Source organism: Channa argus, chromosome 10 (assembly GCF_033026475.1).
Source record: "Channa argus isolate prfri chromosome 10, Channa argus male v1.0, whole genome shotgun sequence".
Taxonomy (NCBI): Eukaryota; Metazoa; Chordata; class Actinopteri; order Anabantiformes; family Channidae; genus Channa; species Channa argus.
In genome coordinates this window covers 8,308,630-8,328,572 of record NC_090206.1, presented here as the reverse complement: position 1 = coordinate 8,328,572, position 19,943 = coordinate 8,308,630, and the positions used below count along the sequence as shown (strand labels likewise).

Here is a 19,943-nt window from a genome sequence, read left to right as displayed (position 1 = left end):
CCTTAATTGCTTTTGGCCAACTAGTGTAATTTTTCCTTTTTTGTAATTAAAGTGATTTAAAATATTAATAACTGCACTCGCATACACATAACCTTATGTGCGTAAGCTCACAGACACACACACACCTAAAATGTGCAACCGCAATAAAGTAATGTTAAAAGTGTGCTGCTACACTCTGATATATTTCATACTCTGTTGCCACCAGTAGCCTTGTTAAAGGTCTTAAAATATATGCAAATGTACAAATTCCGACTCACCTCCAGTGGAACTGAATGATTGATTCATTTAGTTTAGATTTTGTTTTGTGTTGAATGTGTCCCTGGCTTATTCCCTCCTTATCGCCTCATTCCTTTTTTACTGTTCTCAATCTTCATCTTCCACTGTCTGGTCCCCTCTTATTGCTTTCCCCCCTTCCTAATTACCCTCCTCTGTTGTGTCCTTTCTTTTTTTTCTTTTTCTTTTTATTGGCAATAACTTTTTGTCATCATCTGCTCCCTTCATTCATTCCTCTCACTCTCTGTTCCCCTGGTTATCCCCCATGACCTCGTTGCCCCTCCCCACTCTCTCTCCTCCTCTCTCCTACGCCGTCCTGTCGGCCACAGCGTTTGCTTTGCCATTGTTTATCCATTTTTCTGTGTTTGCTCTGATGAGATTGACCGGACACACACACACAGGAACACACACATACCTAAACAGAAGACAAGGCTGGCATCTCTCTGGGGTGTAGTTAACAGGGAGCTGTGGATCGATCCTAGCTCTGGTTTCCATGACGCAAAGCTCTAAGCTGGAGCAGTTTGGACAGCAGGACAGAGGCATCACTCTGCATCTGTTTCTATCAAATATATCTCTATGAAATAGCAATGGCACCTGGACTCCAGCACATTTTTTTCTCTGATTAATGGCCTTCATTTTGAGCCAGCATACGTGGCCAAGTCAGACAACAACTATGTCCAAACACTTTCTTTCTTAAATGATACCTACATTGATTCTCCCCCTTACTTCGCCCAGATACTGTTTCCCTGACGCAAGCAATAGCGCACCATCACCTAAAAAATGTCTCCCATCTATCTTGGCCTTTACACGTTTTGATTTCTATCAATACTATGTGAGGGGAAGGTGAATGCTGTCAAATTACAATCACACCACATCTGTATTCTGAAGAACTGTCAGAAAGTACAGGAGGAAAAATAAGAAGTATTATTATGATGAATCTTTAGCTATCATCATTTTCCCTCTTTTCAAGGCCCCACGGCTTTTCTTTCTTTCTCCTCCTGTGTTCCTGCCTGTGTGAGGAGAAAGAGAGGAGTGCCATGAAAGGAGGAGCCATTTAGTGAAAGGCTGGCCATTTTAATATCTCCGTTTTCTTGGTAGAATTTTCCAGTGCAATAGAAAGAAGTGATGAAGTTTGTAAAACAAGGAGCTTCTAGCCTTTTCTCCACCCTCTTACATTTTAACCTTGGAATGTGAAGGACAAAATGAGACAAAGCAATAAAGGAAAACATGGTGTATTTGTCATGCTGTTTGAAGAAAACATGGCTGTCGCCTCTGGCCATCATTTTGAGTGAGGAACCAGGAGAAAATAAGTGATTATCCGTGTGTCTTACCGTCTTTGGTCGACTCTCTAATTAGTACTTGTAATAACCTGAGTCCTTTGGTGGATTGGCTGGAATCAGTGGCCTCATTACCTCTTACCATATTGTTGATTGATTGAGCTACAAATACGGAAGACATAATTATTCTATATTTTGAGCCGTCTCTAAATAGAATTTATTAGATTTGTCTTTGTCCTTGATTCCAAACCTTTGGAGAGTAGAGTAAATTCTATCCCCCTCTGCTCTCTGGTGTATGGGACAGCCTGATTGTGTCCATGCGTCCCATGGCAAATACTATTTAAAGACTTGGCTGTTAACTTTCTTTTGTCTTACCCATGTAAAGGATGTGAAGGTCCTGAAATCTTGATTTAAACCTAAAGCATTCAAAAGAAAAATTTGCACGTTCTTGTTTTTTTAAACAAAATAACTTACCATTGGCTTGATATTGTCAGCAAAATGGGCAACTGTTTATCGTATTGACAATAACGTCCTGTTGCTTGTCACAAGTAAAAAAAAAAAGTATGTTGATGTTCTGTGTATATTTCTTTCTATATTCTGACATTTGAGTCCTCAAGTTGCTTTGCGTTGCTTTTAATCAGGGGACCATTCTAAAGAGCAGGAGTTAATTCACTTTGTAAAGTACAACCTACAGCATTTTTTTCATCTATACATATTTCTAATTTTTAAGGGGTTTGTTCACCTAAATTACAAAAAGAAATAATTACATTTTCATGTTCACATGAAAGTCAACCAGATAGTTTTGTCTCTATTTTATTTTTGCATTATCTGACTGAGATTGGCTATTTCAAAACATATTGCTGTTTTTCCCCAACACATTTCAAGTGTTATGGATACTGCACACTTTACACTACAGTTTTAATAGAAAGTACTATAGTAATTAAGTCCCATTCATTTCACCCAAAAAAGCAAATAAAACCATGGCTGCAGATATCAGAGTTAAATGGAAAAAATGTCCTTTTTTCTAATTTGGGTGAACTGTGAAGAGAATCTGTATTTTTTACTCATCAAGTTGGAATGGGCCCCTGTGTCACTGTCAGTCATTGCCATTTGTGTTGTCTAACGCATACCTCCCCCTCCTTCTCTCCCTTCCTTTTCTCAATCCATTTTCCAGGTCGCCCACTCCCTCCAACCTCTTCCTCCTCCCTGCTCCCTCCGTCCCTTCCGTCCTCCTCGTCCGCCCCACACCACCCTTCCCTCGGCCCGTCTCCACCGATCAGGGAATGCCAGATGCCCCTGCTGGAGAAAAACTCTACCCACTCTCACCTGGAGACCCACCCAGATGACTCATACTTGCTCCGGGCCCAACCCTCCTCCACGGGTAAGAGAACTCTCCACTAATCCTCCCTTTTATCCTTCCATTCATTTTATTTATACAGCAGTATCTCATCCATCACTTGGGTCACTGCATTACCTCATCATGTGTCCATTTCCTGATCTGATTTAGTCTTTGCTCAGTAAAATGCCAAGCAATCCTTTGCTTTAATTTAGTGTCACTTTTTGTTCTTTTGGCCATTTTACTTTAGCTTTTTTTGAATTCCCCTAAAGTCAGCATTTTATTGCAGGGCTGCAAATCAGACAACACGAGGAAATAGTGAGAATAGGAAAAACAGAAGGAGATTTTCAACTAAGAATTAAACTTAGGTGTTGAAATCACAGAAACCATGCCGTCTAAAAAATATTGTTTTGTTAGAGGGTAAATCCGTCTCTTTTATTGTCATAAATAAATGTAGAAACAAATATAGATGTCAATTTGCATATTTATAACAGTAAAATAAATTCCAGTATGGTGAACATTGCAAAGAAAATAGCTGTGCAAATTAATTACACTGAATGACCCATCAGATTTTAAAGAAGCATAATCAAGAAACAACATAAAAGACAACACTCCCTGTTCACGAAATTGACTTCTTTTGTAGCTCGCATAACAAAAAGCAAATTTCAAGCAGACAACTGGTGATTTGTAAATGGATTACATTTTAAATGTAAGCCTCCCACGTTTGTCAACTAATGCAAGAAAACAATGATGCAAGTGAAAGCAACCCCTACACTCTGCAGAGTGCACATTGGTTGCCTGTGAGTAGGTGTGTTTGTACTTATTTTCCATATGACATTAATAATCCACCAGAAAGTGTAAGGTAAGGGGATGATGAATTTTAAATGCCGGCAGGAGGATCAGTGTAGCAAAGACAAACTAGTTAGTTTCCCTGGCTCTGAGCTTTCTCTTTCATCATTGGACACTCTCTTGTTGGCTGTTACAGGCCCTGTGTGCTTATATCAGCACCTCACAACTATTTCTCCCCCCTATGCGCACACCAATAGACACACAGCCGCACGCGCACATCTGCAGTGATGAGTTAATTCATCAGCGTACACATTTATTCTCAACAATTATCTGCTGTGGGCCAACTCTCTCTGCCTCGCTTGTCCCTCTCTGCCTCTCTTTCCCGCTCTTCCCCTGTTTCTCAATTCCTCTGTGCATCTGCACTTGTAATCAGCAGATATATTTAGCAGAGGCCTGATGGGAGGGAGAGGGGTGGGCAGAGAAGTCCTAATGTGATTTTTGGTGGAATACAATCTATTGTTAATGGCGTTAGGCTCTCCTTTGATCCAGTATAAATCTTCATTAGGGAAGGCCCGGGTCCCAGGTTCAAGAGCAACGTGATTAGGAGGCTTTTAAAATGACGTTACATCAGCCTTCTAATTGGTTTACTGTTTGCTGGGGCAACATCAATCATTAGCCCAGTAACCACACAGCAAATAAATTCACTCTGCCACTGACACCCTAATGGCAGACACTGGCAAAGAGGTAGAGTGAGGCTCTCAGGCACACTCTCTCTTTCGCTCATTCTTGTTCGTATACACCCACACTTTCTGTGTTTGGGGCTTCTCTCAGTCTCTGTACACACAGAGACGGTGAGCAAGACAGACAAAATGAGTAAAAGGAAAAAACAACAGAGCAGGAGGAAAAATAGAGGGAAAAGAGGCAAATGGGAGCGTGGATAGAAAAAAAAAGTCAAACTTTGACTTTTGAAGTTGTTTAATGAGACATCTTGCATGGAAAAAAAATCCTAAATGAGAGTCGGGGGAGAAAAAAAACATTCAGAGCACCAATAAAAATAGATGTGAAAGGGAGACAGGGTGCAAGTGACACTGGAAGTCAAAGTGACAAAGAGAAAAAGGGGAAATGTGAATGAAAAAGGCTAAGCTGATGAGAGCTTAAAGGGTGAAAGTGAGATATTTGGATGGAGGGAGAACAACACTGAGATGAAATTGCAAATTGCCACATTTCCCAGCCAGGACTGCTGATCTAATGGGTGCAGAGAGAGTCCTTGGCTTTGGGCATCCATTAAAATCGACCTAAATGAGTTTAGAGTGGCAGTCTGGCACTGCATAAACACAGCCTGGCATGTAGGAATTCACAGGACCGGCTGCAACGAAATAAAACACCTATAAGCAGCGACCGTTTGTGCGTGTGCTGTGAGAGTGCGTGTTTGTCTGAACGTGTGTGTTTTGTGCAGCACTGTACAGAGTGGACGCTGGGCAGGAAATGAGCCTTACCAAGCCAGGCAGAAACTGACCACAGTGAGATAATCCTCAGGAAGCTGCATGCTGTTTGTATGTGCAAGTGTGTGTTTGCGTGGAGGTGTGTGTAGCTGTAGTAGTCCATCATAGTCCATGTAGTAGTCCACCATTACCAAAGCTAACAGGTGGACAGACATGACTTGTGTTCCTACTGAAGCATGACAGGTGAATGGGAACGGAACATTGTTGCCAAGGATTGGCTGGGAATTGGGTCTGCGAATGTTTATATGGGAATACTGTCTGGCTCGGTGCACCTGTCTGGGAACGCTCCCGCAGAACGCCGGGGAGAGCTGAGACAGCCAAACGGAGCATAGCGGATCGCTCCTGGAAAGAGCTAGCGTTAGCTCTGTCTCTGGCCATTCATTATGCATGGGGAACGCTAAGCTATTTTTAGTCCGAACCTCTTCTAAAGTGGCTAGCTATCTGCTGCCAGGGAAGCCACCTCAAGTCACTGCTGAAGCAATGAATGTTTAATGGCTTTGTGGAAACAAATCTACTGCAACAAAGGCACAACAAAGACGCATTCCCTTCTTCTGCACTAATGTTATGCTTCCTAATGGTCCTTATGTAAGGGTGACATTTGCGTAACAGAGGAATGATGTGTGTGTGTCTGTGTCTGTGTCTGTGTGTGCATGCATGTGTGTGGGTGAAATGCACACATGCATTTCTGCTCATGGAGACTGTTTGTTTTTGGCTGAATTTGATGACTCTTCTCTAGCGGATTATTGCCTCCTAATTAGACAGAGATGACTAGCCAAGGCAGAGGCGGTGTGTGTTATTGTGTGCGCTGCATGTGAAAATGTATGTCGTTAATGAAGTCTTTTTTTATGCTTGTATGTGTTTTGGGGTGTGTTTTTGTTTAATAAGGCCTATTTTGTGTGTATTTCTGTCTGTGTGACTTAGTTTCACCTCGAGCTCTCCTTCCGTTGTACACAGTCTCGGAGTGCTGAGAAGAATGACAAATGAGAAGCCTGTGACATTCTGAAACAGAGGACATATGAAGCAATGGCACATGGGAATATACCACCTCAAAACACGGGGAGAATAGCAATTAGCTCAGAGAGAAGGTCCATGAAAAAACAATGAAGGTTGGCATGGCAGTTTTTAAAAAAGAAGGATGGAAGCAGGGGACACATGGGGCGTGAAATAAAGAGATGGAGAGACAGAGGGAGGGAGAAGGGTGGGAGCTGAGCACTGCAATGATCCCGTTTAAACTGCTGAATGGGCATTTCTGCCTTGCACACACACGCGCACACACATACACAGATGCACACACAGATGCACATCCTGCACTGTGACTTTTCTCTGTTAACCACAGAAAATGTCAATAAACAGTTTACCCATCCAGGGTGCAAAACAAACTGCATTGGTTGCTTCCTGCTGCCTGTTGGCCACACACACACACACACACACACACACACTGTAGATACACACACTGTTAGATTATTATGGTGTGGCGATCCCCTGACTGTCACTGGTGTGTGTGTGTGTGTGTGTGTGTGTCTGTGTTTGTGTGTGTAGTGTATTGTGCCTTACAGAGGCGACAGGTTAGCAGACAGGCTAATGCTCCTCTGCTGAATGAGGCTCCTTTGAATTGGCGGGCATAATGAACTTCCAGGGATTAGCCCAAGCCAAAGCCACCAGCTTACAGCTATAGTACTCTCTCTCTCTCCAGTCACAGGGGACCTTGGACCGAATAAAACTGGGTCAGGCTTCAGCAGCAGTCACAAGGGCTCTGAGCCTCTCTACAAAAAGTCAGTGAGAGCTGTTGAGAAAATGATTTCATGATCGCTGTTTACTCACACTGATGAGTAAAAAACAGAGGAAAGAAAAGAGGAGAAGATAAAGTAGAAAAAAATGGGATCTGCTTGGCTGCTTCCTAATTGCTCTATTTCCTCGCCACATGTTTTGTCTTTTATCAGGCTGGATTCCTGTTAAAACGGTTGTTCCTATTAGCCTACCTGCGGGTTGTACTTAAGCAACTGGACAATTCCTCTGACTAAGTCCTCTATCCTAATTTATTGGACCCCTTTTCCTCCAGCCTACTTGTTACTGTGCACTGCCTCTGGTCCAGTGTCAGTCAGATTTGTGTTTCTGTGGCCAAAACTGATTTGTTTTTCTTCAGAAGTATATTAAAAAGGAGTTGTGTTTAGCCTTGGTACTTCTCAATGTGTTTGTATTTGTTTGTACACTCGGGTTTTCTAAGGATTCTTTTTTTTTTTTATTTAAAGTATATATGAGAATGAATTTATTTGATACCGCTCTCTTGTGCTGTAGCAGTAAAAAGACAAGCAATTCGTCTCTGATCATAAATATTTTGCAGCATGTCTAGAGAGACTTCTTGAACTCTTACTAAAGGCTGCGTGACTTTTTAGAAGAAGAAAAGCAAATTTTTTAAACTAGTTTCCGTCTGTGAAGCTGTATATGTCCACAATAACAACAGTGCACATTCTTAATAAGTCATTTTTGTACTTTAGCCTGCCACTATTGATTCAGTGAGGAAGGAAAGAAGCAATCTTTTTTTATCATGCAAAAATTCAGTTCAGTTAAACTGGCAGAGATGGTGAATTACAGGCAGTACGTTTCTCAGCATTTACATTTTTCTAACATTATCTAGTGACATGTAATAGAATTTTATTCTAGATAAAAGATAATAGGACTTTCTTTCTTTTATTCCTGTTAAAATCTTTATTGCAGATGTGAATCTCTGAAACAGTGTAGGATATGGCTCAGTCTCTGTGTAGTGGCTGGATTATTAAACAATGTTCTCTTTTCCCAGTGATGCCTAGTCACACACCGTATGTGAATGTACAATACAGAGGCGCAATATCACCAATTACTTTGCATCGGAAAAAGTTAAGCCCAGTTAAACCTCATACTGTACTTGCGGCTACTGATCAGCAGCGTCTTCTCAACTTGGAGCCAGCAGTGTTCAAATCAAAGGGAGTTTTAGGTGTTGCCTTTGCCCTTTCAGGCACAAGCATACCTGGTTAGGTTTAGAGCAAGATTGTGGATTTGGTTTAAGACTTAAACCAATCATTACTTAAACTTTAAGTGATGATGTTAAGGAAGGACGCACACTGTCAGTGTGTAATATTAAATGTAATGCTGCCTCTTGTGTTAAAGTCCTGTTCTTTGGCCCAGCCATTCACCCTCACCTCCTCCCTCTGCAGACTTTGCCACTCTTTGCACAGCGTTTGCAATGGTGACTGTTGCTCCTGTCACACTGTAATTACTGCAGCCACTAGAGGTTGCCTAATTACTGTGTAAGACATATTGATGATATGCACTTTCTGGTCCACTGGCAGGTGCCGTTTGCCCCTACTGAAGCATAATTATGAGCATGATGACAAATGATAACCATTCAATGGGCCTTTGACATAAAAAATCAGAAAATACTCATCAAATACTCACATTAATAGAAAAAACAAAACACAGAGATTCAAACACACATGTACCCAGGCCAGAGCAGATCATGGCTAAAAGAAACATGTATTTCTTTTCCATACAAAGTGTGGCATATATTATTTATCTAAAAGTGAATAGAAAATGGTTCAATATTAATAGCAGCAAAGTGAACAAAGGCAAAAGACAGGCGGTTTTTGGGGGGGTTTTTTTGTTTTTTTTAGCAAATGGGAGACAGCGAGGTAAAGTGTGAGCAACGGAGCGTGCCTAGTTTAGTCTGTGTGTCCATGGTTGGACGAGTGTGTGTGTGTGTGTGTGCATGCCTGAGTTTCTTTTATCCTTCAATATATAGCATTGTATTGTATTCATTGTTGCTATAATTAAGATGGATCAAATAAAGTGTAGAAGGTGTTATTTCACATTTACAGGGACATTGCATTGAGAGAAAGTCAAGTCAGTTCATAAAGTGCTTTTAAGAAACAAGGTGCTTTACATCTCTGCAAAGGACACAAATAAAAGATGAAAGAGAGGAACAATCCTCAGGAAGAAATGAAGCTTTCTAGGTAGAAGGAGGAGGAGGAGATAATGCAGAGAGATAGTTTCTGCATACATTAATATAAATTTACACTTAGCATGTATGCTGCTTTTCCTGCAGGTGTGTAAGTGTGTGTATGTTTGCATATGTGATTGTAAGCGTGTCATCCCCTCCCAAGAGCATCTTTGCCTTTAAAAACAGATGTTTTGTGACTCTCTCATATAGAAGAGGTCAGGCCCCTCCATCTTTCTTTCATTTCCTTCCCGTTTTCTCTTCTTTCAGTAGCATCTGTTCTTCAGGGCCATGTGGGTGACACCTGCGTCCCAGTGGCGGTGTATAGGAATCAGGTCACCTTACAAACTGGTTGCCATTACAGCTGAAGTTGTAAGGGAAATCACTGCCCCCTATCTGAGCTAAAAACATCTATGTAGGAAGAGGATCAGGAAGAAGGAAAGTTAGTTAGCATGCAGGAAAATATAGCGCTATAAATACATTTCATCCTTGGATTTGTTTGCATGTGGTTGTTGCTTTGTGCAAACATGCTCTACTTTGTTCTTGTGTGGCATGTGTGTACAGTTACTATCATCTATCCCTCTTAGAAATCCCTTGACGTGACGCACCCACTGATCTCTCTTTCTTTCACACACTGTTTCTTTTCTTATTTAATTCAAGAGGGTATGACAAGTAGAGGAGGGTAAGTGTGATGGGGTATCTTGACAAAGCAGTTGCATTTGTTTTTTTTTTTTCACCCCGAAGTATGTGCATATATGTGCACTTACTCCATCCTTTGATCGGTACGAGAACGGCAGTGTGCAAACAAATACAATCATTATAACATATTCCACTCTTAGATGTGTAAATTAATGATGAAAGTGCCATGTTTAGTATTGATGAAAGAAAAAGCACAGTGTGTTTTAAAGGCAAAATGTAACATCAGCAGCTGTGTATTTTGCTATGGCATTTTAATTAACATTTTATTTTAAATATTGTGAGAGCTCATCCTTTTTGATGAACTGTATGCTAGATATGTACACTTGTACACATGTCCGCACAAAAAGTATGCAAATGTGCAAGAAGCAGTGCAACTGTGTCAACCTCTCCTATACTGTATCGTATGTGGTTTATTGATTTTTCAGTACAAACCCACACAGAGACACACACAGACGTGCTGAAGACAAGCTCAAATCCCCCACTGATTCACAGAGAGAGAGTGAGATGGAGATAGAAAGGTGATGTGTGAATGGGTGTTCTTGTCTGAGTCATCCGGGTTTGTTTTTCAGCTCTCTCACTCAACAGTCCATTAGCTCAGTGTTGGAAGGGCTGGTATTGGATTCTAGCTGACATGTTCCCCCAAGTCTGAGAGCGAGAGATGAGCGCACATGCTGTGCTGAGTGCTCTAATATTGCTCACACACATACATTTTCTCTTAGTTGTGAAACACAAAACGGAAAAGAAAGTGAAAGAGGAACGAGAGCAGAGGACCTGGCTAAAAATAAGATGGACAGAATGTAGAAAAATGTGAAGACACGATTATTACATTTCATATTTGTATTTAGCAGGACTTTTCCTCTAAAATGACATTTTGACCATTTGGGAAATATGACACACAAATATTGCAGACACATTCAGTCAGTGTTAAGAGTTATTTTCTTAGTTGAAGAGCTTTATTTTCTGGTATACAGAGTAATAAACACGAAATATCAAATAACATTCTGTCCAACTTTTTAAATCGTAGCATTTTGGGGGGAAATAATTATCTCCCTTGACCTGAAACTCTGTTAGGTTTCCTTCAAACAAGTGTGGATAGTACAGTAAATTGATTGATTGTTCTTGTCTTCTTCCAGGGGCTGCCAACCACAGTCAGTCTACACTCCGGCCCCCACTGCCCCCTCCACACAACCATCACACCTTATCCCACCAGTCTGCCAACAGCCTGAACAGAAACACCCTGAGAGGGGGACGCAACCCCATTCATGCCCCTGCTCCGGGCACAGGAGATGGGCCAACCACCCCTGAGTCAGTCCAGCTACAAGACAGCTGGGTCCTCAACAGTAACGTCCCACTGGAAACCAGGTGAGAGAAAATATATGTCCCTGTCATTTCTGTCTGTATTTGCAGTTGACAGGTTTACCTGATGATGACATCTGGAGCCACTTACAGCACAGCACAGCAGTGGAATGAGCCTTGAGTAATCAATAGTAAGGAATGGAAGGTCAGAGCCACATTGCTTCAACAAATTCCTGTGGGCAGAGTGATGGGTCAGGGAGTAATGCTAAGGTAGAAAAGGTGCTGAGCTAAAAGTAGCCCAGATACACAATCGTGCACTCACTCATTATCACGGTTATCATGATAAGACTGTTAAGAATACAAACTCACTACAATGAATCATTTTAGTTCAATTATCTTAGCTACTTATAGGAACAAATTTATGTGTGTTTACATGGACTTAAGTAACCAGGTTACAGTAGGATTTTTCTGGAGCTTATCTGATTTCTTAACTGTTGTGTAAACAGGAAAGCTGGTTTTTGAAATCAGCGTAGGGGACTGAGAAACCTGGTTTCCCCAGGTGTACTGAGAAAGCCAATTCCTTTGCCATGTATACTCGTAATCAGGTGTCTAATCATGTATTTCAGACTGTGCGTGTGCGTAACAAAAGGCCGCAGGAACACGCAGCGGAATGAAAGAATAAATGAAAGGAGATCGTTAAAGGTAGCAATGCTGCCTCGATTTGAAAACAAAGTCTGCCTAATGTCTGGCAGAAAATTTAACACAAAGTAGCTCCTGGAAGTCTAAATACGTCACTTTCCATGGCAGGTTTTTAAAATTCAGCTCATGTTGTGGATCAGCTGCGTGTCTCCCCTTTTTTTTTTCCCTTTCTCTCCCACTGCATCGTCACTCTGCTGTGACACAAACACACGCCAGCAAAAACAGCCACAACGATTTAACCTGGTTACCTGGTTACTTAAGTGCACTGAACGTAAAGTAGCAAAATCTTGATCTAGTATTTGCTATTAGTAGTCAGTCTGTTCCATTTGCTGGCTTGCTAAACACAAGTTAGAATGACAATTAGCTTAGATTCAATCTGGACATAGGGGTTCGGTTAAAAACCAGTATAAATGTTTATGAAAGACACGTAGAAAGACAAGTAGTTGGATGTGATGTAATGCAAGTCTATAAAAAGAAAAACACATGGCAAAATGCTTCCCTGTTATTTTAAGCTTATTAATCAAACATAAATAACGAATCAAGCAAGACAACTGATAAAAATGTCTGAATTAAGTGTGATCAATTGGTGAGGACACTGTGATGGCCGTACATTCAGATGTCAAAGGTTGCCTCAGCAAAATTCAAAGCTACAAACAGATTAATTTTGTATTCCACAAGTAAATACAGTTGTGTGAATAGATATGACCAGCATATTTCTTTAGAACATAAAGAATATATAATTGATTGATTGAATAGATAAAAGCTACACTTTTGAGTTCACTAAGCAAACCACAAAATATGCTGCAGTGTCAATGAGCCAACATAAGAACCTTATAAGCATTGAGAACATCTTTTGTAGCCTCAGATACACAAAAGTGCTGTGCTCAAATGCATTCTCGACCTCATGTCCAAGTGTAGCACTTGCAAAAAACTGCCATGTGCCATGGCTACTGTACTGTATACGGCGTGCAACTTGGAGTGAGGGAGCAGAGAATACAAACCATTTTACACACTCTACACATGCACTTTTGCCAGGACACAAAGAACATTTATCAGGCAAACAGAGTATTCATGCACAGTATTACTATTCATGAGGCATAGAGTGAGAGGGACACTGCCTACATGCTTTCTAGCATGCACGTGCTTGCTCTGTTAGCATTTACTCTGCGAGCTGTAGTTGTGTTTCTCCTGCGGGGCGCTGGGGCTTCCAGCTCTGATGGTCCTGGATAAGCTCCCCAGAGTGCCAGCACTGTGCAGTATTTATTAGGGTTGGCCATGTTTAATTCAGCCCCACTGATCTCAGGTCTATGCTCAACCTGTACTGATGCATTGTGGCAGAATGCATGATGGGTAGGAAGAAGCATGGTGTTCAACAAGAATACCTACAGCTTTAAATAGAACCTATTTCCAGTGGCAGTTGTTTATCTAGACTTGTGTTGCCATGGTGATGCATATGCCATAACATAGATTGAGCAGAGGGGAGAATTTTGTGATTTCTGCTTTTCAAATGGTGCTGTGATATTTGATGATACAAAAATAAAGTTATAAATCCTCTTTCCACAGAGGCGGTTGTGGATGCCATCTTCACAGATTTAAATGAAGCAACACACACACACGCTGTTGAGCCGTCTGCATGTGCCAGTATTTGGTCATGTTCAGGTGGTGGGGTTGGGCATGGCTCAGAGCCTGTCGCAGTGAATAGAGCCCAGTGCAGCACACAGAGATTCCAGCTCCACCCTCCTGTTCAGATTGGGCCCTCCTCTCTGGTCCTGGCCGTGGCTGAGGCTGGGTGGACTGGCTGGAGCTGCTGGAGCTCGTGACTGGGTCAGAGCCAGCCGGGCCGAGCCAGAGAGTCACACCATCCCTGTGCTGGCAGAGATTGTCCTCCATCTCATTATAGCCAGCAGCTAGGAGATGATGATAAGTACATGTGTGCATGTGAGGGAGAGAGACTGTGTGCAGTTGTGTGTTATTTTGCATCCGAGCATGTGTGTTTTCTTTGACTGAGACTGCTCCACTCTGCAATCATATGTAAATCTTGGCATTTGTTGTCCACTCGTTATAGTAAATGTGTGTGGGCGTGTGTGTGCTTGTGTGTGTGTTTTGGCTTGACCTGATAGTGTGACAGCTCTGAGAGGATGAAGATTGATCACCTTAGAACACCCCAGGGCTTAGATGACTGGCAGAGAAAGAGAGAGACAGAAGCTGACGAGGGTGGGTCAAGGAAGGGGGGGAGGGGGGGCTGCTGATATAGCAGAGAAATATAAGTCGGGAGAGCAAGAGAGGGAGGAAATGGAAAGGAATGGTTTATGGCAAAGGAGGGAGGGATAAAGAGGTAGAGAGAGGGAGAGAAATGGAGCAAGGTGGTGATTGAAGGAGATTGTTTTGGGGAGTGTGTGTGAGAGAAGATAGAAAGGCAGAGGAGGGAGATTGGGGCACGTAGAACATGGATACATTTACCAGTGTGTGATAAATGACTATAGATAGTTTGTGCTACCATGTGTGCATGTTTGTTTGCGCAATAAAAAGAAAAGAGCCAATGCATGCAACACTGCATACGTCTGTACATGTGATACAGCTTTTTGCGAGGAAGCACTTGATTTCCAATCGGTCGCCGGTAGCCTCTTGGCTAGCCGATGCCAGTTTCAGTCTGTCTCCATAATATCAGGACACTCTCCTGCATCCTTGCTCACTCCGCTGTGGGCCACAGCTCTAGGGAAAAAAAATAAGATCACCCAGTGTTGCAGCATCTCAATTTATCTGGAAGAAGCAGTGCAGAGAGGCGTGGGGTAGAGGGGTACTACCCAGTAGAGGCTACTTTCAAATGCATTACTCGGGACAGATTCGATGATACTACCTCTGTGGAAATCACAGCAGTGAAGAAGAGGGAAAAGGGGACCACAGAGAAAAGATTTATGTCAAGCTCTCTAACCGCTGCAGTAGTATGCATGTGAGAACTACATAAAATAATGCAAAGTTTATTAACAATGTGAAAATTATATACTGAAGACATCTAATAGTTTTATGCAGAACCCCTGCCCAAGCAAACTAAGTTTTATTTAATTACACTTTCACTTGTTTATGCATTTCATTTTAAAAAGTGCATAAAAATCCACCCAAAAAAAACTCCCGTATGTGAATGAATGCTATAACTAATGTAAATGTTTTCCGTTAGCAAACCAATTGGAAACCAGAAACAGTTCCCCCATATTCAAATGTATATAGACATTAGTGCAAATTTTACATTCTTGAAACAACAAGTCCATCTGGATAATATTACCTTTAAACTTATTTCAACTCTATGCAGGCTCAATAAAGGTAGGACAACCTGTGAATGTCGAACTGGATTCAGCCAACATTGCAACACGTAAATACTGCAAAGCTATTGATCAGCCACTTGCTTAGCTGAATCTGACAGATCATGACAGTTATTTACCCAAATTTCCAATTAAAAAATGCTTGGATCATGTGAATAGGTTGTTGTATCTGCTGAGGTTTTGAGATATTCAACTCTGCTCCCAGCTGAAAACCAAGTTCCGTTTGTTTGGACTATTCCTTTAAGATAAAAAAAAATAAAATTTATGCAACTTTTTTTTCCCAAGCAAAACAATCCAAATACTGAATACTGTAATTTATGTCTTGTATATTTTTTGGCTTTTTGCAAAAACCAGTCAGTGTCCTAATTTTTTCCATGTCCTTCTTCAAAGCAACACTCAGAAAATGAATGCCCATTATGCTCCATTTGTCCATTGTTGTTTCCTACAATTGTAGCATGGAACATGAATTCTCATGATGCCATTCTTAGGCATCCTCCTCTCCCTAAGCCCTTTGTTTCATTCTCAGATCTGACCGTTTTTCAGTCACCTCCATACAGAGTCGACTTGTGTTAATTGTTTCCTACCTCTGATGATGATTCTCGGAGCACTATCCTAAGCAACCACATGTTTGTATGAGCTGAAAAAATGAAGAGTGCGTCTGTGTGTGCTTGTGAAAGCGTGTGTGTTTGTTCGCTCAAGGGGAATGCAAGCTTTGACTTCCTGCTAATTACCCAGCATGCTCTCTGTTCTGTGGTAATTGTCCAGGTCTTCTTTTCTCTCAATGGGGAACAGGGTTGGACTAGAGTGAAAACACATCCTTCTTTTCTCTCTCGGCCTTTTACTCTATAGCCTTCCACCTTCTCATCCATCCCTCTCTGATGTCAGTCTTTGCTCAGCGAGGATGCAAATGAAGTGTTTGGTAGCACATATGGGTCAATCTCGTGAAAGAAAACCCACATAAATTTTGATTGTTTGTGCGTGGGTTGGTGCCTATGTCTGAGTCTGGGCAAATGTGTGTCAGTGTGTGAGTTAGTGCCTGCTTGTTCTGCACGTGTGTGTTGCATGTGTAAGACAGGATGCATGACAGCGAGGTAGCAATGGTTAGACTTGTGGATGGGTGGGCTTGTGCTGCTGGCAGCTCAGGGGAGGAAGGAGGAGTGGAGCAGGGGGTCTCTGTCAGCTCTCTCTAATTATGTGTGACGTTTCCATGCTGGACCACTGTCAAAAATTCTACAATAGTCACACGCAAATACCCAGACACACATACAGGCAGGCACACACCCCAGCCTAATGATACAGAGTTGTGATTGCCGGCTGCCTGCTATGATAGAACCCCTCCATAGTCCTCAGCAACATAAATCAATGTCAATTACCTCCCCAGAGCACATTAGACACTTTCCATTCCTACTTGTAATTAGTATGGCCCACAGACATATTCCCATCCCACTCCAGGCTCACAGTGGAGTTTCTGTACACACACAACAAATGAAAAGTTATTTAGTGTGTATGTTCAAATGCATAATAAAGCGCATACATTGTGTCACATGAAATACACTGTGTCCAAGTCATTCACCAGCTCACCTTCTCTTTGCCTTCACACACATTTTTAGAATGGCAATTCATTTCTGCTGGCCTTGCCATCACAGAGAGCCTCAACGGCTGCGAAAATGAGCAAGCAAAGACACATGCTGGTTGACCTTGTACCACGTATTTGCGCCTGTGCCATGCACATTCTTGCATTGAGATAGTGTAGGTTTATGCATGCATAATAAAATTGATGGCTGTGACACTGAGAAGCTGGTATTTTTAGACAATAACCTCATATTGCTTTGCATGCCATCTCCTCATGCTCTTTCAGCCTCTGTCTGTCTAGAGTTTTTTTTTTTCTCCTTCGTTCACTGGTGTCATGCAGCATACCTGACAGGTAAAGGGGGGAGAAAGGAGGAGAGAATGATGCAGCAAGATACCAATCCACCAATCAGTAGCTCTCTCTCTCTTTCTCTCTCATCGGGATGATGAGAGAGAAAGAGAGAGACGGAGCACGGGCTGACTGAATAATTGATAAAGAGTGGAACGATGCTCCCAAACCAAATCTTTATGCTCTGAGCACATCACCTGTTTTTACCAAATGTTTTTAGACCAGCAGACACGTGTAGAGACATACTGTTATAAAGCGGCAGATATTAAAGACATCAAAAGCACAGGAGACCATACAGCAACGTGTCTATAAGCACTATTTTAAATTGCAATCATCCTAAGCAGCTACAGCAGTGGATCATTTAACTCTAGGTCCCACTAGCCAAGATTGAATATAAACAGTAGGTGAAGACACATTTGTGCACACAAACCTGGTTTTAGTCCTGTTCTTCTGAGGACTGTATCTGACAAACACTCAGGGGTGAGTTATTTGTCTCAGACTTGTCTTGGACAAACCTGGCTCATGAAATCTGGGGACTCTATACTCAACTTGGGAAAGAAAAATCCTCGCTTTGACTTAAACATTGTTCACCCCTGACTTTTTATTTGGAATAACATGTTATCCACTCAGGGGCTCAACAATCAATGAGGTCCACTCAGCAGGGTGACAATATATATATGCATCCAAGTTTTTGCGCCCTTTAAAAACACCTCAGGACAACAAATTTGTTAGCAAAAACTTTTGATGATAGTGATAGACTCATTTCAGAATGAAATTACTTATAATAACTAAAACCTGTTTCTTAACGTGTTCATTTATACATAATGCATAATTTCCCATTGCAATTTAACAAAACATTACTTATGTTGTCCAGAGCAAGTAGCAAAGACAAATACTGTAATTTTGAGATATGAATTGATGCTTTATTCCTAATTTCATATGAATTTTAATGATTCAAAACACAAAGTCTAGAATAAAGACTTAGCTTTGGACTTGACTTCAAAATTAACAGTTTTATTTAAATGGGTTTTGAGTGATGTTAGACGAGGTGAGAGTTACTGTACTCCTGTTTTGCAACTCATTATTACTTTTCTGCATAGTGTGTAGTGCATTGGGTTAGCCTCATCTTTAGGAAGACAAAACACAGACAGACATCTAGATGAGACATGCTCTCAGAAAGTTGGCAAGTGTTATGTAACCGAAAAAAACTGTAACTGAAAAAAGTATGTAATTCTCGGTTGTGTGTATGTAAATTGGAAAAGAAAAGATTAGAAGAAATGTCCTTTTTTTCATAGAATATATTGTCCAATGGTCAGAACTCACAAGACAAGACAAGACAAGACAGGACAGGACAGGACAAGACAAGACAAGACAGGAGACCCTATGCACCTAAGCGCACACACAAACAAGTTCCACAAAGCCAGTCAGACAAAAACTCCATGGCTCCAGTCATCTCTGAGTGACCTTGCCTCCTCTGATCTGTCACACTCACCTAAGGGCTTTCTTCTGTTGTACCACCAGGGGTCTGTGTATGGACAGCTCCTCCCTCCTTGTGTGCGCCGTGAGTGTGTCACAAAAGATCTCACAAAGGTGTCGTAAAGGTTCTTCTTACCGTGCCCTTGAAAAGTTTCTCCGAGTGCAGTGTTTTATTTTCTTCCTATGGTTACAATGTTCTTTCAAGGCCAGATCAGAATAGAAATTCAAAAGAAGAAGTGAATGAAGGAGGCTATTATCAGAAAAAGGAGATGGTGAGCAAAAGGAAAATGTCCATATAAAAGTGAGAGAAGGAGTGGAGGAGCAGTGAGGTGGAGATAAATGAAAGCACAGGTGGTGGAGGGAAGGGAGAGGAGCAAAGGAGATGCATTAGGCGAGCAGGTGCAGCGATAGTAGAGGATAATGGGTAATATGAGTACAGGGATGATGGTTCAAAACCCTCTTTTATCCCATCTCTGAGTTCTGACCCCACCCGGGCAATGAGGACAGGAAAGGGAGGTAGCACTGATCCTCCACAACCATTGAGAGCAGAAATGAGGTGAGTGGGGTGAGCGGTGGCAAAGCTAAGGGAATTGGAGGGAAGCGGCACAACAGGTGGATGTTAAAAAGACACCTTGGGCTTGACACAGGCTAAAGAAAAATTGAACAGAAACTTGTGCATATGTGACCTCATGATATGTGCCACGATAGGGTGGTATTTTGCTGTGGTCTACCTGTAGAATGACCTTTTGTCTCCCTTGATGTTGTATACAGGCACTTCCTGTTCAAGACGTCGTCAGGTACCACCCCGCTCTTCAGTAGCTCCTCCCCTGGTTACCCTCTGACCTCGGGCACGGTGTACTCTCCGCCCCCTCGCCTGCTACCTAGAAACACCTTCTCTCGCTCAGCCTTCAAGCTAAAGAAGCCGTCCAAGTACTGCAGCTGGAAGTGCGCCGCAGTGACAGCCATCGCAGCTGCTGCCCTGCTGGCCATCCTACTGTCCTACTTCATCGGTAAGTCAACACACAACATGTTATTCCCGAAGCAGAGTAATTACATTTCATTTGTTTATTTAGAGAGGCTGTGCTGAATTATTAAATAGTATACACGGGCCACAAAATGTTGAACAAGGCAAGATGAATTGTTATGTTTATAAGCACATCATGCTTAAACATACTTAATACGTCTTACTGTAAGGCTGTTTTTTTATGCACTGACCTTTGCTCTTATCTCTAGTCTTCTCACTCCACAATAAAAAGCATCAAGCTAAAAGCCCATTATAAACACAAAGCAGATTCTCAAGGTGTGAGCTTTGTCACAGCCCTGCGCTGCACTGGAAAAATCAAATTCAGCAGGAGCCCTGGCCTCCAGTCAGCATCAGTAAACAGCCAGTC

The 19,943-nt window shown here is 41.9% G+C and overlaps 1 protein-coding gene across 8 annotated transcripts in view; it reads left to right on the top strand.

The window, feature by feature from the left end:
- The window catches only part of tenm2a (teneurin transmembrane protein 2a), a 219,729-nt gene that overhangs the window by 136,469 nt on the left and 63,317 nt on the right, over positions 1 to 19,943 (top strand). For 5 of the 8 annotated variants that reach the window (XM_067517988.1, XM_067517990.1, XM_067517989.1 and 2 more), the window contains 3 exons: positions 2,725 to 2,931; positions 10,980 to 11,208; positions 19,324 to 19,562. In XM_067517988.1, coding sequence (XP_067374089.1) covers positions 2,725 to 2,931; positions 10,980 to 11,208; positions 19,324 to 19,562 — 675 coding nt within the window. The remainder of the gene's footprint in view (positions 1 to 2,724; positions 2,932 to 10,979; positions 11,209 to 19,323; positions 19,563 to 19,943) is intronic. The other 3 variants (XM_067517992.1, XM_067517993.1, XM_067517995.1) reach the window with 1 other exon arrangement.